General features: G+C 34.1%; 1 protein-coding gene across 20 annotated transcripts in view; it reads left to right on the forward strand.

Moving 5' to 3' along the window:
- The window catches only part of LOC149806390 (band 4.1-like protein 2), a 324157-nt gene that overhangs the window by 241672 nt on the left and 54567 nt on the right, over positions 1 to 27918 (forward strand). For 15 of the 20 annotated variants that reach the window (XM_089952640.1, XM_089952704.1, XM_089952622.1 and 12 more), the window contains 10 exons: positions 3194 to 3238; positions 6992 to 7171; positions 11523 to 11610; positions 13281 to 13433; positions 16249 to 16346; positions 17571 to 17767; positions 18232 to 18443; positions 20087 to 20395; positions 24949 to 25011; positions 27331 to 27390. In XM_089952640.1, the coding sequence (XP_089808766.1) occupies positions 3194 to 3238; positions 6992 to 7171; positions 11523 to 11610; positions 13281 to 13433; positions 16249 to 16346; positions 17571 to 17767; positions 18232 to 18443; positions 20087 to 20395; positions 24949 to 25011; positions 27331 to 27390 (1405 nt within the window). The remainder of the gene's footprint in view (positions 1 to 3193; positions 3239 to 6991; positions 7172 to 11522; positions 11611 to 13280; positions 13434 to 16248; positions 16347 to 17570; positions 17768 to 18231; positions 18444 to 20086; positions 20396 to 24948; positions 25012 to 27330; positions 27391 to 27918) is intronic. The other 5 variants (XM_089952754.1, XM_089952771.1, XM_089952728.1 and 2 more) reach the window with 3 other exon arrangements.

Here is a 27918-nt window from a genome sequence, read left to right on the forward strand (position 1 = left end):
TTTCTTACTGCTGATATGTTCTGTTTACTTCAAGAAAGTTTGTGAATTGCTTTCTGAATTGTTTTACATGAAACATATAATGACATACAAATAAGAATCTCTTCATGTGTGTTTATTTATATCAGGATAATTTTTTAATCACCTGAACTTCAGTGCACTATCTTTTTCCTGTGTGAGTCAGTTGCAGGGTTTGATATAACTCAGATTTTTGTAATGGCATGCAGGGCCAGCTCACATGGAGATTAACTGACTCTATGGAAAATCTCCATATATCTTCTTACCCATGTGAGAAAATCTCCATATATCTTTTTACCCATGTGAGAGCTCATAAGCTGTTAATATAACAGAATAATTGCAGAATTTTAGATCAAATTCTTGATTATTAGAATTCTTGTATCAAAACTGACAAAACACGTTCCCTTAATATAGGAAATCTTGAATACAGAATGACAGAAGTCAGATGAAAAAGTATTGGTAATTATATAATAAATGTATTCAGTAATTGATGTGTGAAAAAGAAAGAGTAGCTAATGAGTGGTCATTGAAAACTGCTTTATGACACTGTTGCAGTAATAGTGAAAGTTCTCCATTTTGGATTACAGTAATACCTTGAACATTCACGAGGTTAGGTTCCAGAACCAGTCGCGGATCAGGAGGAATCGCGAATGTTTGGTACAAGTCACTAAAATTGCTAATAAATGCTTATTTCTAGGGTTTAAACCCTAAATATGACCCAAATCATGCTCCCAAAGCACTTTAATTTCATTTAAAAGTTAGCTTAATATATTACCCTTAAAAAGAGAAATAAATGGTTGACGTAAAAATAGAGTACAGTATCGCCTAATGGGTATTTGCCACACTAGCGCATTTACAGTACGGTACATGTATACTAATATTACCCCTATACTAATTCATTGGCTGCCGTTTTCTTTTGCACTCACAGTAAGGTAAAACCAAGTAACGAATGGGACTGTAAACTTAATGACTGACGTTTTCTTTGTCATTGTCAGGAAGGTAAACTAGGTAAACTTCATAATGTCACAGAAGTCATATAATGAAGGTACAATTCAATAAACTAAAGAAAACATGTACATAGAGGGTACCAATGAAAATTTCGCGAATCCGTGAATTCGCGAATCCAGAAACGTGAATGCACGAGGTACTGCTGTATTCAAAATGGAGAACACAAAACGTAAAATTCAACCATGAAAATAACAGAAGGTAACAAATAGTGAAAATAAAATAAAAAGATTTTAGGCTAAATTGATATTTGTACTGTCACAAGAACAGAATATCAAGTACTGGCAATTTCATTATCACCTAAATGTCAAAGAAAATACAACGTACCAAATTATCTAATTCCTTATGTTTATTGTGTATCTGAACAAAAGTAAACGATCATTTAAAATTGGCTGCAATTTTACCTTAGTTTTGAAAATATGCTTTTTTTCCATTAGATTTTACATAGTATTTCAGAGTAAATATTTTCTTTACAATTTCATTTTAGAACAAACTATCATTGAACGTGGGTCTTGTAGTTTATTTGAATCAGTTTAAAGAGACTGAAATGTTTTAAAAATTGTTTTTTTAAAAAAATTGTATTTTTATAAGTTTTTGTAAAGTGGCAACAAGCTGAAAACTCCTACATTTACAGAAAATATTGCGACTTGTAGAAGTCAATTATATAATTGAAGATGCATATAATTTTTAAAAGATTTGCTGGTAATTTTTGGAACAAGAATATTTAGATTTGATACATTTATGAAGATCATTGATTAAACAAAAAAAAGCATGTGTGGTTCTGGTTACCAGCAGACACTATTGTTTTCCAGCTGACCCTACATTTATAGATCTGCCAACTCTTACGAGTTCTGGATAATCGGTTCTTCCGTGTTTGTTATGGATCGTTTTTTTTTTAATGAGGATTAGTGAAATAAGCCAGGCAACCAGACTAACTTTACAGCAGCACCCCAGATGCTTTTAATTGCACCAATTTGTTCATGCAAAGTGTCTGCATGATCAAACTGTTGATTATAGAATTTTTTAATATGGCATCCAGAAAGAGATTAAGGACGCAAATGATGCTTATTGTTTTAGTTCATGCTTCATTTAAATCCGTCTCGAAAAAAAAAATGTTTGTACCAGCCTACTTACCCAAATATTTTCCCCAATGAAACCATATATTATCAGTCTGCCCCCCTTCTTCCAATCCTTTATTTTTTCCTAAATTATTGGCTTATACGCAAGTATATACAGTATTTTAGTCTGTGCAAGTATTTGACTGTGCAGATTATCATGAAATGGATATTCAATTTTTTTATTAATTGTAGTCTCAAATACATTATAGTTGGAAATCTTGATGTTTAATTATTTATGATGTTTAATTATATATGATAGAGAGCAGAGAATTTCTGTATAATCTGCATTTTCAATTTTTCTTTTCAAAAAACTAAAGTTCTTATGCTTCTGATGGTTTGTGTCTACATGTATAAAGGCAATAATGTTTTCTTTTTTCTTAGGAAACACAATGGCTTGGTATACATGTATAAAGGCAATAATGTTTTCTTTTTTCTTAGAAAACACAATGGCTTTGTATACATGTATAAAGGCAATAGTGTTTTCTTTTTTCTTACAAAACACAATGGCTTTGTTTGTATACATGTATAAAGGCAATAATGTTTTCTTTTTTCTTAAAAAACAATGGCTTTATATACATGTATAAAGGCAATGTTCTTTTTTCTTAGAAAACACAATGGCTTTGTTTGTATACATGTATAAAGGCAATAATGTTTTCTTTTTTCTTAGAAAACACAATGGCTTTGTTTGTATATATATAGCAAGGCAATACTGTTTTATTTTTTCTTAGAAAACACAATGGTTTATATACATGTATAAAGGCAATGTTCTTTTTTTCTTAGAAAACACAATGGCATTGTATATGTGTATAAAGTCAGTACTGTTTTCTTAGAAAACATAATGGCTTTGTTTGTACACAGTTAGAATGCAGCTTTTCAGGGACAAGTATGAGCAAGATTATCATTGTATGCAAGAAACATTTTTTCTTTTTCATTCATTAAGAAATTAACATGTTAGCATGTAAGAATGTAATCAGGCTTGGATAGGCTTTAAAAATACCAGCACATGTAATTGGTCATGTTTTTGTCTATTATGATTTCATATTTTCTTGTTCCAGGTACCTGCTTTGCCTGCAGCTTAGAGTAGACATCTTCAATGGCAGGTAAAGTCAAATTGTATTTTGTTGCTTTTTCGTTTCTTCCTCAATTTCCTTTTGTCAGATGGAGCCAGAATACAATTCAATGTGTATAATCTATAAAGAAAAAGTTTGTTAAGTTGGAGAAGAGGGAAAAGTTCATTATTTGGGAACAATATAAATACAACCATGTAATGACATTGTTTGACTAAGAAAATATGTGTAGCATCAATGAAATTGATAAGAAGCTATGTGCATCTACTTTCAAATGTAAATTCTAAAAATATTTACATTTTGGGAAGACTGCTACAACTGAAGTGCTTACAGATCTTGTGTTGGACTTGGATGGATTTCATCAAATCCCATGGCATACTGTTTACTTGCTGTTACTAAGAATAGTTTGTTTTTAATAATAAGGCACTTTCTATATTTAGCTCTTCCGGCATTTTGACCCAAAATCCAAAAATAGGTGAAAAGATGTAATTCAAACTCTGATTCAGAGAGGACATTTTCAGTCAGAGTGCTTATTTCCCTTTATATAGTTTGACAGTTTGTGTGAAGCTTTTCAAAGAATACAGAATCATTTCAATAGAGGATGCTCATTAAAAGTAACTGCTTATGATAATTTTTTTCAAAATATGTTGAAAAAATTTTACTTCTGTTTTTTAAGAGATAAAAAAGACTTGTAGCTAATTACAATTACATGTATTTGGAGGGATATTTGCATTTGCATATGATTGTATTAAGCAGTCATGATTATCAGTATCCTTTGAGCGTGTTTAATGTAGTATTACATGAACTCCAGACCATCTGTATTCTAAATACTTTGTTTTTGTTAGAGATTTTGGGTTTTTCAGGTTGTTGTATGTTGTAGCCAAAGAAAGGTTTTATAGTGGGACTAATCAAATCATTTAGAATGGGCCATGTATTTGAGTGCTGCTTTATATATTGAGGTTTAACAGTATAAAGTTAATTCTTGCATAACAATGTCATCAAAATAGTGCTGAGAATGTATTGTTGTGGCATCAAATTCACATTGGAGGAACAGCTGTCAGAATGCTGCTGGATATTTTCAGTTCTGCTGGTCATTGATGGCCTGTTATCTCATCCATCATCTGACATCTGTTCGCACAAGTTTGTTACCACTGCTTCTGCTAAACTACTTTGATTGCCATAAACATTACACACACACACACACACTCATCCTGTGATCTATCTAAATGCAGGTTTCATGTAAATACTTTTATGATGTTTGGTTAGATGAAAATGTCAGTCTGATTTTCAGTAAGGGCACAATGGCAGATATCTAAAGAATCTTATTGCTTCTTGTCCTGAATGGGAAATCATGTTGACATGAAGTTTTCATCAGATGACTTCTTGTCATCTTAAATTGGGTGTGTGTGATTTGGATTTTTAATGTAGCTTTAACAATTTTTCAGTCATATCGCTACAATGTCTGCAGTGTGACAGTTTAAAGTGATGTCTAGCACTGGGGTATCATGCTACAGACATGTAGCATCATGTCCCACCTTGTCACATTATATTGACACCAGGCTGACCAGTCCTAACACTAACCTCTTAATGCTGAGTGCTTAGCAAGGCAGATGTTAATACCATTTTTATAAGTCTTTGGTATTACCTGGATGGGGTTCGAACCAGTGACCTCCCGCATCTGAGATGGACACTCTAACAACTAGGCCACTAGAATTGGTTGTGAGTGAAAATGCTGCCACTCTGAAATCCAGTATTGCTGCTCTGGCAGTGATTGTGGAATTATTGTTATCGCTACTCCAGAACAGAAAGTCATATTAGCATGAAGCTGTCTGACACCAAAAGACTGGTGATGTCAAATTGGTCCTAAGTGATAATGGTGCAACCTGGACATCCACGTGGCCATTTTGAAAATCTTTTTTCTACTCAACTTGAGTGGATGGTCATATCAGTATGCTGTCTAGTTGGTCCTAAATGAAAGTGGTGCTGATCTGAAATCTAATATGTCCAACAAAGCAGTCATCTTGAAAATATTGTTATAGCTGCTTCTCCTGAATGGAAGTCTTATCAACATGGAGTTTTCACTGGCAGAATGGTGAATGAAAATTGTCAGTCCAGTATCCAGTATGGATGCCACAGCTCCTATCTTGAAAATCTTGTCACTACTTCGTCTATATGGAACATAAGTTTTTTACCAGAAGGCTTCCTTTTTGATGTCTGGTTGGTAGTAAATAAAAATTGGACTTCCAGTATGTCCACCATTGCAGCCATCTTTAAAATCTTGTTATTGCAACTGTACTCTACTAATGGAAAGTCATAATGACAGGGTGTTCACCAGAAGACATTATGATAGCCAGTTCGTCCTGAATAAAGTGGTGCCACTTAGACTGCAGATATGGTTGCCACAATGAACATATTGGAAATTTTGTCTCAAATTATCCTGGTTGGGTGGACATATTAACATTGGGTTTTCATCAGAAGATTTCTGATGGTGTGTAGTGTTTTTTAATAAAGATGGTGCATTCAGTATGGCTGTCACAGTGGCTAATGTGAAAATCTTGGTGCTCAAGAATATAAGAGATGGTTGTAACACTCAGTTGTTAAAAAGAAAAGTAATCTTGAGTTCCTGAATTATTTGTTTGGTACATTAGAGGATCAGTCCTTTCAAAGAATGCTCTTTTTGTTTTGTTGACCTGAAACATTATGGTAGATAAACTATAAACAAAAGACTGTTTAAAATCTATATCTATTTCAGATTTTATAAAATGTTACAGTTACAGGTAGATGTAATATTACTTTCTGTCTTGGTACAGTAGTGTCTATATATTTGTCGATTTCATTCCTGCTTTATATAATTGTAGCAGGGTCTGTTCTAAGACAGGTTCATGCTAACTTCTCAAATTGTGAAGACAAATTAACTGTGTGAAAAAATACACATTTTAGTTTTTAGTCTACTTTTATTTCTACAGTTAAATCAATCATAATGTCTGAAAATTATTCCTTGTTTTGTTTTAATTGAGGGGATATGTGAATTGGGATGAGGAGGATGTCCTCAAAATTCTATTCTAGAATAATTCTGTTACAGGAGAAGCAATGGTTTCATATGTCGCAGATTTAGACAAAAACTTCATTCTATCATGTAAACAAAAAAGTATATTGTAAAGGCTTTGGATTTTTGACGTTTACGTGTGTGTGTGTATCATTTGGATTTTTAACGTAGCTTTAACAATGTTTCAGTCATATCGCTATGATGTCTGCAGTGTTACAGTTTATAGTGATGTCTAGCACTGGGACATCATGCCACACACATGTAGCATGAGGTCCCACCCAGTCACATTATCCTGTCACCAGGCCGACCAGTCCTAACACTAACCTCGTGATGCTGAGTGCCAAGCGAGGCTGCTGTTAGTACCATTTATGTAAGTCTTTGGTATGACTCGGCCGGGGATTAAACCCATGACCTCCCACATCCAAGGCGGATGCTCTAACCTCTTGGCCACCGGAGCTGTGTTTGATGTTTATATTCTTATGATTGTTGTGATACATTAAATTTTAATAGGGAGAAGTACAAAGTTGTTTTATAGAAGAACAAGGAATAACAAATGTGGGATATCTCCGGTGTGACCTGTGTAATTGACTTCACCACAAATTTTTTCTGTACTGGACACGAAGATTCAGGTCAATATGATCCCCAAAATGTTTGGAAAAGCAAGATTCACCGACTTCATTTTTTTCTAACAAGACTTCAAAGATAATGAGAAAAATTGAATCCTTATAATCTGTTTTCAGATTACCTTGCTCTTTCGTCACATATGCGCTGTTGGGATCCTATACTGTGCAGTCAGAGCTGGGTGACTACAATCCTGTGGATCATGGGAAGACTCCGGACTATCTGAAAGATTTTGACTTTGCTCCCAACCAGACACCAGAACTACTGGAGAAAATTATGGAACTGCACAAACATCACAAGTACGTTTTGTATTCCTTGGCTTTTTAAAAAAAAAAGTACTGGCAGTATTGTAATATTATCCAGCTTCCGGTCTGTGTTCATTTCCACATACTAACAGTTGGGAGAGGGGGGTCTTGAAATTCCAAAAGTAACAATCTGCAAAAGGGGTGTCTAAGATCAAATGTGCAATACTTTAAGCTATAGTGACATTGTCAAATAGTTTCTAAGATTTAGAATTATGACCCATTGGTCACTGCCACAGGGTGAGTTGGGGGTGCAGGATATTATTGTTATGTTGGAATATGCAGTAAAATGCATATATATATATATATATATATATATATATATATATATATATATATATATATATATATATATATATATATATATTGTTACCTTTATCCTTTTATTACATACAGTCTGTATGCTGTAAATTGTATTTCTGCACATCAGCATTGGAAGGATTTTCATTGATTCCAAAAACATTTTAGTACGAGGTTGAATATTAACAGGGATAGATACTCTGCAACATATCAGAGCATGCTTTAGTGTTAACCCTCAGGGATTACCAACAGGTTTGCTGTGCATTCTGTCTGGTGTTTGGTTGCTCAGAATAACCTAACTATGTAATTAATTATGTAAGAAGTTGATGTTATTTAATGTAGAAGATAATGATAAAGTCATCGGTCTTGTGTATCACTGACTTTATTCCGATGGAATTTTAGTGCTACATCATGATATGTCTAAAGTTTGTACATAGATAAGTTAGGTTTCAGTTTCACAAAAATAAAATTCTCCCTCAAACTGAGATTTTTGTACATCTCTTTATTAATTTTCATTTGGCAGCAATGAATTTTGTGTGAATGACTGTTACACAGGCACCAAAGAACAAAATCTAGATGTCTTAAATTCACCAGAAAGATTATTTTAACCCAGCAGCATGTTCAGCATAAAGGATACATTCCAAATGTGTTCTACGTGCATAATGAATATAATGAAGTACTTTATAATGAAGTTTCTACACTGAATTTGATGTTGTCTGCTTTGGTTGATTCGAAAGCTACACTACTGGTGTGTCACACAGTGAGATGTTATATTGGTGGTTACTGCTTGTTCCGGTAAAGGATAAATAATAACTACCATTCAGGAATCAGTGTAGCTTATTCCCTATGTAACAGACAGGAAGTGCTTGCAAAGCAAGAGAAACTTCGGTCTAAGGTCATTGATATATAAAGTCCATAAACAGAGATGCTGTCAGGTTGTGCGATTGCATGAATCGTGCAAAAAACGTACAAATTTGCACACATGGAGAACAGTGATGCATGAGAACTCCTGTAAATTAGTTGAAAATCCCGCAAATGAAAATGTGCTTGGCAGAGTATACAGTTTTCATTTAATCGGTCTTGTCATGCCAGGTTTTTTGGGTAGGCAGCGGTTTACACATCTGGGGTCTTCAGGCATGACAAAAATGGTAGTTAAACTAAATTTGATTGGCACATTGTGACCTGGAATAAGCGTTATGGCATAGTTTGAACCTTTCATTAGGGTAGTTTTACAAATGCGTGATGAAAATGCAGGCTTTCTAGAAAACCCAAATATCTGATTCTCGACATTGATCATTACATTTTCGTTCACCAAATACTGGCTGGTGATCATAGTGATGATGATGATAATATTTTGACATTTGTTATTGCAGCTGGGAAATTCTTAATGGAGCTACCATTGAGTGATTTTGAGCCAGAAATGGTGTTAAATACAAGTCAGGTGTACATGTTGGATGGACAAAAATAGAGTGCATGATGGTCAGTCTCAGCAGTATTTTGAAATTAAAATGTCGAAAGGTCAGAATACTGAGTCTAATTAAAATACAGACAGTTTAAAAGTAGAATGCAATTTTCATGTTTTTATCAATCAATTTAGCCCTGCAAATCATATCCTTCAAAACCATATATCCATATCAGGGTTAAGATAAACTGAAATAAGTAAGGATGAAAAAAATTAAATAAAGAAGTAACGATATTTATTTGAATACCTCTGTCGGCACAAGCAGACTATGGCATTGATTGACTAAAAACTCTAATACAGCATTGTGGAACAGATAAGAAATCTGGCATAGTAGTTAGTAAACTGCTGATTCAGGAAGTAAGTTTGTGTCAGTGAAAAATCCTATTTTGGAGCAGATGTATCCAAAAGATAATATCTGTGATCTCTGAAAAATTCAAAATAACAGCCACAAAGATCAGTTTCCAACATCTAAAAGCTGACAAAGCTAGCTCTGCACATGCCCTTTCAGAAGAAAGCACAGAACAAGATTCATACACAGATAAGAACAGAGTATGCTCAGAAGTAATGAACAGATTAATACTTATACAACTAGCGGTGACATCTTTAAAAGATTTTGATTCAGTATAGCTCTAAAAAAGTGGAGTATTGAAGAGTTTGGTAAATATTGAACTATGACTGTTTCCTCTTTCCCTCCTTTTCTACTCTCCCCTTCTTTTGGTGGCAGTGGGTAAAGTCCCCCTTATGAGAAAATCCTGGCAGCATTTCTCCTTAAAGTGCACATGGGGAACATATTTGGAATTTTCTTTGTATGCAGAGATATTTAACCATTGAATGAAAGTGTTGATGGAATAAAGAAAATTACCACAGAATCAGCAAGGGGGCAGATTTCAAACAGCTGAAGTTTATCACCTTGTGTACAGTTTTTAAAAGATTATAGAATAGGACTGGGTGTTGACAGTAGGCTACCTTCTTCACCAACAAATACAAGTACCTTTGGCCACACCAGTCTTTTGCATATGCAGGAAGTACAATGTGATAGATTTTGTTTTGGTATTCATCTTCATTCCCATGCCCAGATTTGTTCAAGATGAGATTTTCTTTGCATGAGGAAACTGCTTTATTTGTTGTTTTGAAGATAACATCATAATGTCTTCCAAGTTTAAGGTAGACATGAAATTGGTAATAAGACATTTTCAAAGCAATCATGCAGTGCAAAACAAAGGGCTTGGTGGCTAAAGTGAGTTAAATGGAGCCACCATCAAATGACCTAAAACGATGAATAAAACTGACTGACAACTAAAGGGTGTAAATGTGAAAATATGACTGACTTATCATTGATGAGAATTGTGTAGAAATATATGATAACTATATCCCTGTCTGTAATCTGCATGCTGTAATTACAACCATTATGTCAACATACATAATGGGGTACCACCTACCTTTCAAAGATGGAAAGACCAGCAAGTGTATCGATATGTTTCATATCGCAGGCTGTATATCATGAATCATATCAGTATGTGCACAGGTGTATCATTTCACCCCTAATGTCAGAATTTGGGGTCAGAGTAAGTAAAAATCAAACTTTGGCATCAAAACTAGGGGTCAAATGAAAATTGTGGGGATCCCTGAAGCATAAATGAAGGTAATGTGAAACACTGCATGTACTGCATTATCCATTGACAATCAACACGTGTTACTAAACAATTAATTACAGTATCCATTGACCCCAGCTGCATGTGGCTGTTTAGTTGTTAAAGTATTTACACACTACATGTATTTAAATTGACCTTGATTTTGGGCTACCTCGGTGCCTGAGAAAGAGGCTACCAAGGGAAAGAGGCTGCTCAAGGAAAAATGAAAACCTGTCACCAAGTTTTGTATTAATTAAGCATAAGTAAAACTTGCAGTTTTGTAAACACTCAAAAATTCCAGAATACAGTAATGCATATAATTAATATTATCTTGCAGAAAATTAAATTTGTTTGACACAATAAATTTGTTCCAATTACCGATAACTTTGGGAAATGCAACAAATCAGTCAGATTTCATTGCTTTTATACAAGTTTGGTGCCAACTTATTTTGATGAAGGGTGCATTGTTTTTATGAAAGATTGTAACTGTTTTGTTATGATAAATGGTGCATCTACTGTTGAAGTCACAGCGAAAACAAGCTTCCAAGGACCAAACGTGTGTTGATTTGTTAATGCAGCAGCAGCAGCATTAAATTTCTGTGGCAACTTGAAATAATTGTGGATCAAAGTACGAGTTGAGACTGGCAGCTTGTGGACATAAACAATAAGAAAACAAAGAATTTGTTCAAGTTGGTACAGAGGGCTTTAGTTGACATTTAAAGTTATTTTATTATCTCGATGTTGACGTCAGCATGACAAATTTGGTAGTAATAATAGACCACAGGACAGGGACTTTGTATTGTCGTCAACATAAGCATCTTGTTGATATAAGTGGGTAGGAATAAATTTGGAAACATGTTTCACTGCCCTGTTAAGGTTAGTCATGAAAAGGTTCCACTTTTGGTCCTTTCAAACTTTTTCTGACATGCATTATTTATGATGTCTACAATTTCAGGGGTTTGACGCCATCAGAGGCAGACCATAACTTCTTGGAGAATGCCAAGAAATTAGCCATGTTTGGTGTTGATCTTCATGAAGCCAAGGTTAGTTTTTATACCTTTCATTGATTTAAATGATAACTAAGAAAATCACCATCTTATTTAATATGACAGATAATTCATGTTTAGTTATACATGCTAAGCTCATGAATCCATATTTCATATATCCATATTTTCACATTTACAAACTTCCTTGATACAAGCAAATCATTGCAGGTGGTTGAAACTGGCCCATTTCTGTTGTACAGTTTATTTGTATCATTGTTCTTTTATTTTGTAAATTATTATGTTTCGTGTTCACTTAAAGAGACAGTGATTCTACATGTGCATGGATTAAGAGAATTTTTGTGTCCTTTTTTATTGCTTTTCTACTAAAGTCCTTGAGGGCCCCAAGTGGCCGAGTGGTCTAAAGCGCTCTCCATTACAGATCACTGCCATCTCACCTCTGTATGCTTGGGTTCGAGTCTCGGATTCAGCCAATGTGGGTATGTGAGAAAGTTTGCCAGTAGCTTTTCGTGGGTCGGTGGTTCTTTCCGGGGGTTTTCCGGGTTCTTCCTCCACCATTAATACTGGCCGCCATGTATAGCCTATCGTGTGCTGAAAAATGGCGTTAAACCCTACAACAACAACAACAACAACAACTAAAGTCTTTATTAACCCCATTGTCAAGTGTTTACCAAAGTTACTTTTTTTAAGTATATAAAGCTTTTGTAATTTAAGGGTTAGGTATACAATTCTCAAATCTGTGTACTTGATAGAGAATAGCAAATCCACAACTTACACAGTTTATGTTGTCTCAAATAAAATATTGATTATTGATATCATTTAATTTCAGTATTTAATTTAGACATCCTACACCCACCCCCAGTTATTAATGAACTTTATGACTTTGAGTAATCTAATGTTTGAGGTGTGTTTGTGAGTTCATATGCGCATATTCAGCAACGGGGGCTCCATGTGGCCAATGGGTCTAAAGGAATCACCTTTACCCATCACAGCCATCTCACTTCTGTTCACATCTTGGGCTGGGCCAATGTTGGTATGTGAGAAAGCTTAACAGTTGCTTCCCATGGGTCACTGGCTTTTTACAGGGCTTTTCCCAGGTACTTTCTCCACTAGTTATAATAGCTGCTATGTGTAGCCTATGTTTTGCACTGTGAAAAGGTGCAAAATAAAAAAAATAAATAATATATATTTAGTAACGAAAGCAACTTGGAATAAATATTGATGAAATATATTTATTTGTAAATAATGCATTAATAGTACAGGTACTCCCCAAGATACATAAACTGTGACATATGTACATTCACAGTAACATAATGAACAATAAACATGTGCACATACTGTTTTTTGATCTTCGAATAGAGTGCACCTGCAGTATATAGTTCTGCTCTCGTACATGTGTAAATTATTTCTGTTAAATTTGTTCATAATCTTAAGGATTTTTATTGTGTTAAATTTACCCTTCACCATGATGTCACAGCCATATGTAGCCTAGTAAAATTCAGTTTTCAAAAATTGACATATGCATAGGTCCCAGGGATGTAACCCTTTCATATCTCGTGGAGTACCAGTATTGATAAACATTAATTCAGCAAGCATTTTTAAAGAAAGAAACAGGGAGAAAAGATATTTGATTAATATGAAATAACTTTTTTTTAGCTGACAAGTTCATGATATTTATTGGGTTATTATTTCTAATTTCTTTACTTCAGGACTCGGACAGAACAGATATTATGTTGGGAGTGTGTGCCAGCGGTATATTGGTGTATAAAGACAAGCTGAGAATTAACCGCTTTGTGTGGCCAAAAATTTTGAATCTGTCATATAAGAGGAATAACTTCTATATAAAAATTCGTCCAGGGGAGGTAAGCAGTCACATGGAATTCGCATATTTTCTGCTCTTCCTTTTAACATTATAAGTGATTGACATATAGGCATGGTTTCAGATAAACTGAAAACACAAACCAGATTATGAATTTTTAATTTCTTTTTGCATCATATTTTGATTTAGAAATATTAATTCTGCATACTTTTTGGAGACAAAATTATTGAATTTACATCAGGCTTTTCATAAAGCAAATAATTCAGTATCTCGTGTTTAAATTTGGAGGTTTAAAGGTGTTACACCAATGTTGTCCATTGTAGATAAGCAGATGCATTATAGAAAAAAGTATGCCATGTTTAGGCATGGTACATAATGGATGTGATTTCTTTTAAAAAGATCCATTTCTGGTTGAATGTATTTTAATAATACTTTCAACACATTATTGGTTATATGATGCTGAGGAAATTTGAGCTAAGTTCCTTTCCTATATTTCTGGCGCTATAAAGAAATTATAGTATTTGCCTACATTTAGTAGGACAGACTGTCACTTCTTTTTATAGGAGTTGTGATTTTGAAAGTTTCAGTCTAGAATTTGCTAGCTTTTATATGCAAGGAAATTTAATTTTTGCCTTGAAGGCAAGTAGGATGAAATAGGGCTAAAATAAGTTGTGAATATTTAAGAAAAGAAATTTCTTCTGTTGAATATTCATATTGGCTGTTCGTTTTTGAACATTAATTGTATTGTACATTTACATTTGATAACTTTTTTTACTTTAAAATTCTAAGATGGTGTCTATGATATTTATCAAAGAGCCAACATTAGACTGCAGGGTTAACATTTAACAAATTTCCTTTAAGCTAGAAGGACTTGTAGACTGAAAAATTATTCAAGTCCTTTTTAATACTCACTTGTTCCTTCCACAAAGCAATGTGAGACATGTATAAACAGAAACTTTATTTCTTAAATAGTACCATCAGTCATAATTTAGCAGTATAAATCTTGCTTGCAAAAACTTTCAGGATTACTTGAAAATTTTCATTGCAAGTTCACATGAAAAACTGATTCTCCAGGAATTAACTGAAAAAAATAGTAAACACATTTTTTAGAGGCTTATCATCTGGAAAAGGACAAATAATTAACAAGAGTCAAAGGCAAACCTCATTCACCCTGGTCGTTGTATATCGTTAACTTCACAGACAATTTAAGGCCTTACCTGTTGTGATACAGTGGAAGCAGGATGAAAAGGTCTTTCATTATGACAGTATCAGCATTGTGTGTGTTTCACAATAGATATACAAACAAACCATTGAGCAAAATATGTTTCCATGATTGATGATCCTTGAAAGATGGTTGATCATAATAAGTGTTTAGTTGACCATTGCACTACAAAAATAGTTTGGCATTACTCAGAACTGACTTATTCTTTTAGTACGAGTTTTGTTGGTATCACCTGACCATTGTATTGACATGAGCTCTCTGTGATGAATCTAGTTTTAAGTCGTGGTTGCTGCAACAGTGACATGTATCTGGTCATTCCTGGAATAAATACGTTGGATGAAAAAAAATTCTTATTTTTTTGGTTTAAAAAACATTAATTGATGTTAATAATTTCAACTTTCTTGTGCAACAACATTGGATTTTTCCATTTCTTTTTATTTTATATTTGTGTTGGCATCATGTGGCTGCTGATGTCATGGATATATAGGCTGCAATATTTAAGTCATCTTGTGATTAGCAATGCAAATGCAGAGTACCAGATCAAATTTTGTCAATGTAGTAATTTTGCTTTGTCTGTCTGCAAATTAAAGACATAACTAATATTATACTAATAATTTCAAAGAAGATAAATTATCTTTCTATTGATTTCATGAGAGTGGGGCTCCAGGTAAGATTGCTTAAGTTTGATAGGTCTAGTAGCTGCTCAATGCCAACACTGTAGGTTTCACCTAATTCCAGCTTGGCAATAGGCCATGAACCTTTACCTCACAACACATGATAACTGTCAGAATATCTAAATAGGGTGAGAAAGATCAGAGGAAACTCGGACCAGTGGTATTTGACCTACAACATTACCTTATAAGTCTAACAAAACCAGTACAGGTTTACAGAGCCTTGATATGAAATATAAAAAGTCAAATCCTAATTGTTCTAACCTTCTTAGGCAGAGGTTACCAACTTCAAAACACAACCCAAATCACGGTGACCATGGGTCATCGGAAGAAAATTTTAAAATTATATAAGCCTGAGGGTTGGGAGGTCTTGGTGGTGGCCATTTTAGGGTAGCTGCAAGAAAAGCAGTGAGAACCACTGCTCTAGGGGACCAATTAAATCTGTGTGATTTATACAATTAGCTTTAAGAGGACTTTGCTTTTGAACATTCAGATTTTGTACATTTATCTATAAATGCTGACTTATGTCAATTGAAGCTTTACAAACCAACAGAAATTATGGAAATACTAGTTTGGCAGAAAATTTACTAGCCTTGAAGTAGCAGACTAATTTCAAGCCCTATGCTAGATTTGAAACTGTTGTATCCTATATGATAGAATGTTGACAAGATTAGAGCAACTATCAATTTTGTCATGGACATGTGTAATGGAGAATCTTTTATAGAGGAGATCTTGTCTCAGTAATCAGGTAAACTTGAGCACTACCTTGATAAGTTGCTATGTTGATAGAAAGTCTAACTTAGATTCTGCCCAAGTTGTGATTAATGTTTCTTAACAATATTGTAACAGTGAATGCAAATAGAATGTAGTGAAATCTGGTAAACATTTTAGTACTGGTACAAATATATATAAAAAAGAAAAAATGAAATAGATATTTATACAAAATGTATTCTTATATTCTTCAGTTTGAACCACATGAGAAGACAATTGGATTTAAATTAGAAAATCACAAAATGGCAAAAAGAGTATGGAAAACTTGTGTGGAGCATCATGCCTTCTTTAGGTAAGTTGAAATTATAGATTTCCATAGAAAGAATAACAACAAGATTTGCAACAAAAATATTTGCCTTGTTGTGGAAAAAGTTAAACTGGTTCAGAAGCTATTTCTCCATTTCTGTGTTTTAGGCAATTGACTTAACTATACTTATTACAATTTATGCATCTTTTTTGATAAATTCAAAATAATTTTGAGCTCTACTGGTCGTACACTAGAAGAGCTTTTGTAGTGGTCTGTGGTCCGTCATCTGTCCATCCAATAGTTTACTATTGCTACTCCTAAACAATCATTGCTGAGAAACTACACATTCATTCCATTGTCTAGTTTGCTGTAAATGGTGCCAATTGAATATTTATTTTGGCCACTACACTGGCCATCTTGAAAGTCTTGTCATCACTACTCCTCCAGAACAGAAAGTCATATTGATTTATTTATTTTACCAGAACAGTTCTTATGGTGTTTGGTTGGTCCTAGATGAAAATGATGCAAATTGACCCTCAATATGGTCACCATATTGGCAATCTTGAAAATATTATCTCCTGCTGCTCACCATAGCATGGGTTACAGTCTGATCAATTTTTTTAAGTCTGACATTATGTTTTTCATCCATTTGTTGGTTCATCAGTCTGTTTCTGCATAATGACTCGAGTCGTCCACCATATACCTTTTACCAATTATTGTGGATGTCTTGCACCTGGGGAAAGGAAGAACCCAACTGATATCAAATTTTAAAGCTCAAAGGTCAAGGTCACAGAATAAAGAAGAAGAGTGGTTTCTTTAGAGTCCTCATGTTCTCCATGGCCTATAGGTACCAAACTTTGTGGTGGCTTACACATGGTAAGGAAGAACTGTATTGATTTCAGGGTTAGAAGATGAAGGTCATGGGTACTGAAAGAAGAAGAATGATTTCTGCACAATAACATGTTCTGTATCACAAACCTTGACCAGAATTTGTGGATGGATTGCATTTGAGCTCAGGAAACATTCTATCAATTTTTTTGACAAAAGGTCCAAGTCACTGTGAGGGAAAGAAGACACATGGTTTGTACACACTATCATTAGTTCTACATCACAGACCTGGACCAGTATTTTGTGGATGCTCATTCTATGTCCATCAGTTTTGTTTTTGAAATTGTGCAGTACTAAATTTTTCACTTTATAAACAGATAATGTTAATAATGTATGTATTGAGCTTGTCGTGAAGTTTGACTTTTATAATTTTTTTCACAGATTAAAGGAAGGTGAAAAGGCCTCTGCCTCAACCCTCTTCCCACGGTTCAATTCCAAATTTCGCTACTCAGGCAGAACCCAAGCTCAGGCACGGAAAGCCGCAGAGATGGTTAATAGAGAGCAACCACACATTACACGAACTGCAGAAAGACGATCCTTATCATATCCTGAAAATAAAGCAAAGAGCATGGATGAATGTAACTATGCATCATCTTTGCCAGCAATAGATAATGCTTTTTGTGCTGTATGCTATAAATACAGTACCTCTTTTAATAAAATCTCTAATAATTAAATAAAAATTGTTTGATGTTTTAAGTGTTATTATTTGTAACTTGCTAACTTAAAAATCTGATCTAATTCCAGTCAATACTTTGAGTTATAAGAATATCATCTTCCAACTCTAATATTGAAAAAAGAAAATGAAACTTCAAAATTTTGTACTTTTGTTGCTGACCACCACTGTCGATAAGTGATTTATAAGCAAATAGTCCTTTCAGTGCTCCTCTATATCAACTTTTATCCATCAGTCATGCATGAAATAATTGAAAAGTGGAATATTATCATTGACCATTTGCAGATTACTCTTGTCCCATTCTGTTGTGAGTTTTCCAAAATGACCAATAATTCTGGTTGGTTATAATCACTGCGTATGATGTTTCAGTGGCACACAGGAAGAACCAGTTGGAGAACAATGATGATTACTATCCAGATGGAAAAGACAAGAGGGATATAAGAGGTGTTCCTACAGCCATTACAGGAATGGGACCACCACCAGACTCAAAATTATGGCATGAAGATGGGAAAAACAAGTCTGCACCTGGGTCAGGGGATGGTGATGCAGCTGACAGGAGGGACAAATTACCAGGGGAAGGGGTAAGAGTGGCCAAAGCGACATTACTACCAGCACTACTGCTATTACACTCTTATACCAATATTGATGGTTTCATTATTCACTCAGATTGGTATGATATAACCAGTGTTGTACTGATGTTCCATTAAACCATTTGCATATGATAGGCATAAATATCATTCAGCAAAAACTATATCAAAATATCTTTATTAAACAGTCATCATAAAATATTTCAGATATGTTGTCCAGAAGTCTGAATTTTATTTAGAACAAAGCAATACACTATTAGATGAGAAAGTTCCATTTCAGAACATATGACATTTTAGGTCAACATTTTCCAGCTTGATCAGCATGTGATCTCACAAGCTTATTTGTGTTGTAAATATTAATCACTCTTGTCAGTCTGAGTAAAGTTGACTGACATGATATAACTATTTATTATTGCAAGTTTATTATTGTTATAAATGGGAGCCAGCAAGACTTCGGTCACTGCTGACTTTTATTTCATTGTAGACCTATGGACTATTTAAGAATTTGAAATAGCATGAGATGATAAGACAAAGATTTGAGCAACCTTCATGAATTCTTGTATTCCATCTTGATATTAAATTTTTTTTTTGAAGCAGACTGATTTTGATGCTTTCTTGAGAAGATTTAATGCTCATAGTTCATACAAACTTGTCCCAAAGTTCAGACTGGTTTTAAGATAAGTTGCAAAAAAATTCAATTAAATGCTAGACAGATCTGTAAACCAGTCCATGTTTTTACTATTGCAAAGGTGATTTAACACAAAAATGAGCTTGTCTAAAATAATAAATTCAAAAGATCTTTTCACTAAACACCATGAAAGGCTTGTCATATTTATCTCCTGTCATGTCTTTTATTTATATATTCACTAAAATGTTAACATATACTGCATGTCTATACTGAAGCATGTAAATGAAATATTTGTGTGACAGAATAATTGTTGCCATCACTACTTAGTGTCTTGAAGTTGATTTATTTGATTAGTTATCTGTTGTTGAAAATGTCTTGCACTGTTTATCTAACAAGTTTTGTCTTACAGGATGTTTGTGTAATTAGGAATGTTGGAAAGCATGTTTGTACTTAATTTTAATTATCCCTATTTTTTCTTCCATTTTTGTTGGATTTGAAACGGAACTAGTTGTATGTAGACTGATTTTGTCTTAGTTTTTGATAAATGATTGTCAAATTTTAAGCATACGTGTTGACATATCCACAAAGATTTGTGAAACAGGGCCCCACAATGATAGAGTCCATCTGTTTAAGTGTTTTGGCATGGGACCTGTGACCAATAGAAGACAGGTTCGAATCTTACTGTTAGATCAGCCCAAATTGTCTACTGTGGTGTCTTGAGCAAAGCATTTTAGTCTATATACTTTCGCATAATGCAACCATTACACTGTTGCTGTGCTGTAGAAAAGAAAAAGCAAAAATATCTATTTATTTAAAGGAACAAACCAATACAATCTGACAGTTTCCTCAAAAAAGTTTTGTACTTAAATGTACAGACTTGAAATTTTGAAAAGAAATTTATTTTGTTTAAAAATGTATGGATATTGTGCAAAGACAGGTTTTAATGTGATCTGCTTCATAAGGGAGTATTGTGTGCAGAATATTGTCACTTCACTAATTTGTTGTTCAGGAGAAAACAGAACATGCCCCTGGTTACCAGGGTGATGCAGCTGATGTGGCAGCAGGAGGTTTGGTTGGAAAAACAGGTAAAATGGAGACGGAGAAGGAAAGAAAGAGAAGAGAGAAGGAAGAAGAAAAGCGGAAAAAGAAAGAGGAAGAGGACAGACGAAAGCATGAGGAGGCTGAAAGGAAAAAACTTGAGGAACAGAAGAAGAAGGAAGAGGCAGATAGGAAGAAGAAGGAAGAGGAGGAAAGAAAGAAAAAAAAAGGGAAAAAAGGAGATGCCGCTGATGCTACAGAAGACAGGCAGCATAAAGTGGTACTAACATCCTACCCACCTTGACATCCATGTCTGTCAGTCTTACTTTACTAACCAACTTTGACTGGACTGTGTTCCCATTCTCAAAAACTATTTTGAGCACAAACTGGAACATATACTCAACATGTAACAGTTTTGATCTTTATTTTATTTTTAGTTCACATATAGAGGTGTGCAAGTCTTAGCTGTTGTACTACTGTGACAGCGCTGACTAAGGCATACACATATATGTATACCCTCATTGAATCTCAAGCATTATTCTGCTAGGTCTTATGCATCTGTTTTGGAGTGTGTTTCATAGCACCTGAAGAGGTGTCTGAGGGTGCCAATTTATACTAACGAGTACATAATTTGTACATTTTTGGGGTTTTAAAATAATTGCATTTAGCTCAGTTAAGTTTGGTCAGGGAATGACCTTGAGTAGTACTACACACTTGTCACAAAAACTGGTCACTATTCTTAATTTTATGCTTCACAGACTGGTTTTAATTTTGATTCAAGTTTATTTCTCAGGCTGTTCATTCTAGAACATCCAAGTGAATGGTTGCTATCTGTTAGTACTACACCCATACCACAAAGAAAGGTCACTGCAACTTCGATTTTGCTAGAATCTTGAAAATAGTTTAGTGGGTGCATATTGACAAGTTTTACATCCTTTTTCAAAAGGTTTCATTGACCTATATTTCATGCATCAGTAGTTATGTTGCTGTTTTGCATTAAAAGTCCTGGTAGTGGGTGCTGTTAATGTTCAATCATGAAACATGATAACTGGATGCATCTTGGTTAATACTACACCCATAAAATCAGAGGACACTGTGACCTACATTTTATACTTTGATAACTTTGGCTAAGTATGTGTTTCTGATCATAGAAATTTGTCCATGATAGACATATATACATTGTAGGCCTCTGAGAAGGCCCTTTCTGACCAGTGTGGTTTGAAGTTGGAATAAATGTTTATTTTCTGGTGAACTTGCCATGGTAATGACTATACAGTTGTATATTGTGATAGTTACCTTTAGCAGGTGAGCTATGTATTGTGATAGTCACCTTTAGCAGGTGAGCTATGTATTGTGCATGGAAATTAGTAGATATTGGAGGAGTGAACTGCATGTTGCATGTTTCTCATGTATAGCCATAGCACCAGATAATTACTGATGCATGTACTGTGCTCCAAGCTTAATCAAACTTGGTTACTTTCACCAGGTAAAATCTGGTGTAACAGGATATAAAATGATAATATAATCTTGATTAGATTTCAAGAACAGTGATTTTTTTAAAAAAATATTAAAAAAAAATTATATATGGTTTTTATTAGTACTTTTAAAAAATTCTTTTTGTATCTTTTATGTCATGTCAAGGTAGGTATGTAGATAACTCGGTAGATTTACTAGGTATGTAGATAGCTAGCTAGCTAAATGGGTGGGTTAGGCATAGCAAGATTGTTTCCAAGCGTGTGAGCGTGATGCTGGCTATATTTTGCAGATAAAAATTTACAATTTTAAGTTTTAAAAACATTAAAAGTTGAAATATAGTAAATTGAAAACATATTCTTTAGTTAGAAAATGGACCAAGATTATTTTTGCTTCATGAAGACCTTGGATGGGTTCAGTAATGAGCGAGATGCATGCATGTTAATAAAGTGTTCTTGCATCTGATTGGCTAAACACCTATTACATTCCAAAGACTATTCTGATTTTAAAAAATTCCACCTTAACAAATAAGCTTAAATTACCATTGTTGACGACAGGTTCTATAATAACGGAGATCTACATATCAGATTTGGTAAATGGATGTATATCATCATCTTGGTTGATTGATTGTGAGCAAGTAACTTTGTATAAAATGTTTGCCATTGTCTTGCAAAGTTATGCCATTATCTTGTGAGAGAATTTTGTCAGGATATAGTCAAATTGACATGGTATAAAGTTTAGGAGATAGTTTACATAAGCTGTGTTCTTACAGTACCAAATAAGCCAGCATGGTATTATAAAAGTTAGAAGTTATGTAAGCCATGTGAGATAGATATGTGCTTGTTTGTTTATGAGGTTGATGAAGGAAACTATTGTAAGCATGATAGCTTAACCAAAGATCAGTGTCAAACATAGTTTATATGTCTGGATAGCACTTAAATCGGGAAATGAAAAGGGTGCTTCCACAATAGATTAGTCAGGCTTTTTGAAAGGAAACAAGAAGGGTAGAATAACATTAGAGAAAAATGTTAAGAAAGTAGATTACTAGTGTTAAAAAGTATGCCAGGGTTTTGTTTTTAATAAATGGTCAGATAGATAATAAGTACAAATGAGAACATGAGTCAATATGATTATCATGATTGAACATAAAAGATGAAGCAGATGAATTAGAACAGGAAACAGGTGTCTGACAGCTCTGAAACTGGCAAGATACAACTTGACAATTACCAACAATTTTCTGAATGTGGAAAACTATATGTAGTAGAGCTGGGTCTTTCAGGTCTTCATGTTCCAACTTGTATAAAAATCAGGTCTTTATGTTCCAACTTGTATAAATCAGTTTTTTATGTTCCAACTTGTATAAATCAGGTCTTTATGTTCCAACTTGTATAAATCAGGTCTTCATGTTCCAACTTGTATAAATCAGGTCTTTATGTTCCAACTTGTGTAAATCAGGTCTTCATGTTCCAGCTTGTATAAATCAGGTCTTCATGTTCCAACTTGTATAAATCAGGTCTTCATGTTCCATCTTGTATAAATCAGGTCTTCATGTTCCAACTTGTATAAATCAGGTCTTTATGTTCCAACTTGTATAAATCAGGTCTTTATGTTCCAACTTGTATAAATCAGGTCTTCATGTTCAAACTTGTATAAATCAGGTCTTCATGTTCCAACTTGTATATATCAGGTCTTTATGTTCCAACTTGTATAAATCAGGTCTTTATGTTCCAACTTGTATAAATCAGATACAGCTTTCATAACAGATGAATAAATGAGTGATTTATTAAAAGATATTAAATTCAACTTGTTTAATTCATATAAAAAAACAACAGGTTTTTAGTGTTTATAAAGGACTGAATAAACAAGATCAGGGATCACACTATGGAGCTATTCCAACAAAATAGATGCCTCATCCATCAAATTTGTTTCAGCATGCCAGCAGGGCCGGCGCCAGACCCGGCCAGACTATCTTGCACCCTAGGCAAGGTTAGATTCTGGCGCCCCCTCCCCCCGGAAAATATCAATTTCAGAATTTATAAACAATAATTTTTTTAAAAAATACGCCCCCTGAAATCAGCGCCCTAGGTGGCTGCCTAGTTTGCCTATATTGTAATGCCGGCCCTGCATGCCAGGAAAGCAAACTTGATATGCTTAGCTAAAATCAGTACATAATCCCAATGACTGTCCTGTACACACACATACACAGTTAAAATTAATGAGTCATTGTGGTTTGTAGTTATAATCTTTGGTATTTTAGATCTAAAACAGATAGTCTTAAAAAGGAACTTTTGTTATAATTTGGTTGATTTTTGTGCCTCCAGTTCTGCAGTTACATGATTTTACCACCAACTGTACAAATGTGAACTCCAAGCAGTGAGCCTAGGCCTTTTCATTCCCCAAACCAGAGACTGTATTGTTAAAGAAGCTTAGAGATAAAAAAACAAACAAATTGGAATTACGATGTTTTGCCTTTGTCAAGTATTGGTCACAAACATCCACCTAATTTTTTGCTGTACTGGTCATGAAACAGAAGCTTATGTGATGACTTTTTGCCCATTGTCAGTTGGCGCAAGTTTTTGTTGTTGCTTTTCATTCAAAACTACTTGACAATTGCCAGTAAACCTTACAGACACATTGATCTCATGGTCTAATTTATCTTAAATGAGAGTTGTGGCTCTTGGACATCCGATGTAGCTGCCATTTGGAAAATCTCGTTATTGCTACAACTCCTAATGAATGAGTTCATAAGATCCTAAGTGAAAGACTTGTGATGTTTAGTTGTTCTGAAATGGAAATGGTGCCAATCAGACTTCCAGTATAGCCACCATAGTGTCCATTTTGAAAATCTTGTTTTCACTTCTAATCCAGAATGGATCGTCATGTTGACATAGATTTTTCTCATGTAGACTTATTTTGATATATACTTGGTTTTAAATGAAAATGGTACCAATTTTTTATCCAATATGGCTGCCAGATGGTTTCAACACTTGGCAGTTGTAAGGTAGAAATTGACTTCTCTTGGAATTATTGTTCAGCTGGTAGAGCATTTTTTTTAGGTTACAGGTTACCTGCTTATGCCATGAATTAAGTTATGAACAAGATTGTAGGATTCAAATTTGAAATTTTCATATAGCGTAATTATCAGTTTGTGTATTTCTATACTGTTTAACTTGCAGACCAAGTACAACACCATTTGTTGATAAAATTAATTTGCCCTTACAAAATTTAACTGCCAGCTTGCCTCTTATCCTCTTTATTGCTTAATTTAGTATATACTAGGAGGGAGAAGTCAAATGACCTGAAATTTGGAGTTTAGCCTGACCTGCAAGATTTGAATGTATTGTCTTGTCTTTTCTTCAGGGAGATGAACTTGCTACTGAGCAAAGTAAAGCAGGTCAACTAGGCTCAGCTGAACTGGAAAATGTAAGTATGTTCATGATATGGACTTTGTATATGCATTTTGTTGGACTCATAGAGACCATATATACTGGCTTACAAGTCAGCCTGCTTGTAAGTGTACACCTGCCCCCTTCTAGATGCAAATGAAAGTATAAATTTATTTCTCAGCAACTCGTTACTAATTGTGCTTTGCCATGTTTCTATTATGACACTTAAAGAGGTGTATGTGAAAGTTTTATAATGCCAAAAGCAACTGTACATAGGAGACATTACATGATTTTGGACTTGCTTTTATAAAAGCAAAGGATGTATGGACACTAATTTGTGATTCTCAGAAACATAATAGTTATCAGTCTCTTTCTGAACTATTTAACAAGTTTAGCTACATTTCAGTTTTGTTTTGGTATCTTACATTTAAAGCAGGTACTTAAATTTATAACTTAACATTTTTGTAAAAGTTTTTGACTTACAAGTGAGTATATATGGTAAGTTATTGTTGCTGTGTTACTTATTTGTTCCTCTCACCAGATTCACAAGGGAATTTATATTGGTCTTTTATTTTTCTGTATAGTTTTGTACATAATTGTCTAGATTTATCTTTAATTATTACATGAAACATAGCGTTCATTTAGGTCCTGTTTCTAGAATTACTGTATTTCTGCTGTTTTATAGGCAAATGTTCCATGTTCTTTGGGGCTTTATTTTGATTTTTTCAGATTTTAATCAGTTTAGCCTTTCAGAGTTTTGTTGCAGCTACCTGTACTCTTCAAGTGGATATAGTTTTTCTTCCTGTATATTGTACTTATTAAAACAGTAGCAATGAACAAATAGGGCCAGCCACAGACTTTGGAATAATACATTGGGGAAGTTCATCGTGTTGGAAAATGAAATGTTGACTTTATTATAGGCTTGGGGAGTTAATTTTGAAATGCTAATCTTCAGGTTTAGCATAGAATGATGTGATATTGTTCATGTGTATATTCATATGTCTGATAACCATATTTCTTTTTAAACAAAATTTTTAGTTTTACCTGACCTGAATTTCATGGATGGCTTACACATGAAATATGGAAGAAGCCTACTAAAGTTTCTTGAGGCCTATTGATTTTTGGGTTCAAAAGGTCGAAGTTCAGGATGAACGCAACCCATAGAAAAATGTATTTTGCACAGTAATTTTCATTCTATAGTAAGTTCCATGATCAAACTTAGGATGGCTTGCATTTAGGGTAAGAAAGAAACCTATTGATTTGAGGGTTACCTGTCAAAGGCCAAGTAAAGTCCAGTATGAAAATAATAATTTCTGCACAGTAAATTTAATCTATGACTGTTTACCATGACCAAGGGGCATTATTTAGACTTTTTCATCAATAATATTTGAAGTCAACCATGCAATTCTAGCGCTTGCACATATGGCTACTAAACAGATGATGGACAAATAATCTACCATGAATGGTACTTTTGTTTGCATCAGATAGTAGGAAAGTGCCATTGATTCATACAATATGTTTATAGCTTATTTGCCTTATTTTGTCACTTTCATGATGTTGCAATGCCATCTATATATCAACATTTTATATAGTAAAATGTACACCACTTTTTTGTCATTCGTATCTAGTCTTGGAATTCTCCAATTTTTTATTTTTTTATTTTTTTGGTGTAAACACTACTTCTTTTTCATTTTGTACTGTTCAGTTTGACTTTAAATATTGTGACATACCAAGTCTTCATAAGCCATCAGATTATTGTGACATTAATTAAGGGTTCCTTGTGAATAATTGCACTTGAAGCATAGGGAAAAAAGGGTGTTAGGAGAAGATTTCATGTTCAGAATTAAACCAGTTGAAGTTTAAAACCTAATTTTTTGTTTGTGATAGACATTGACAAGCAGCAGGAAGAATATATATCCTTGAAATTGTATTGCCAGTACATTTTTTTAGATTATTTTCTGTCTTCAGTTGGTGCTGTATTTGTGTTGGGTTTTTTTTGCTTTCTCATATTGATTGTGTTGATTGTGAGATGAAGTAAGCCATATTTAGAAGATACTGAGACCACATTTATCTGTAATTTTGCAATTTATAGGCAACTACAGATAGTGTAGACCTTGATCTTTGCAAAATATGCCAGCAGATTGGGGTCAAAACCATTTGCTGGAAATCAGAAGTACAGCTAACAGCACATGCCTTGATTTGCAGGTCGTCTACAATGTTTTCAGTTGGGTGTGTTATAAGTGATAAAACACTGTATTTTTTCTTTGAATTGTTTCTGTGAAGATGTTATGGGATGGCGATCACTGCAAACTGAAAGTACATCTTTTTATATTTTATGCTTTGCATTTTTGTACAGGCCCAGCTTACCCTGGCCTTCCGGGCCCCAGGGGACAAGGACTCGACCTCTGCTGAGAAGGTGGTGTGGCAACCTTTCTTTAATTTACATTGTATAGGGGCATCTAAATCTTTTATCAGAATGTCAGATTTATCTTGTTGTTCATGGCTCAGATCAGGTGCACAGACCCATGTGGTTATAACTACATGAGTTGCCTCTCCTTTATACACCCTATATGGGTAAGGTACATATTTGAAATTACCTTTTGAACATGATTATTTCAAGTGCATTTTTGGGATTAGTACTTGGAGTTTCGCTCAGATAATTCCATTCAGGATGAAGCAGATATTAAAAATTTACCATTGTTTAGTACCAGGACAGAAAAAAAGGGTAGGTGGATGGGGTAGACAACTCGCTGTCCAAACCATGAGTGTCTGCAAATAGGACGATTTATGATGCACAACAAAGGAAGCTTATTTATTTTGAAAATATATGATACATCATCTTTTAAGTAATGGATTGATAATTTTCAAATATTGCATGTGCAATATTTACAACAACTCATGAAAACCACAACCAATAGATCATTTTGCCAAACCTTGGCTTGAT

The sequence above is a fragment of the Sinohyriopsis cumingii genome, chromosome 1 (genome assembly GCF_028554795.1).
Source record: "Sinohyriopsis cumingii isolate HCF-2022 chromosome 1, ASM2855479v2, whole genome shotgun sequence".
Lineage (NCBI taxonomy): Eukaryota > Metazoa > Mollusca > Bivalvia > Unionida > Unionidae > Sinohyriopsis > Sinohyriopsis cumingii.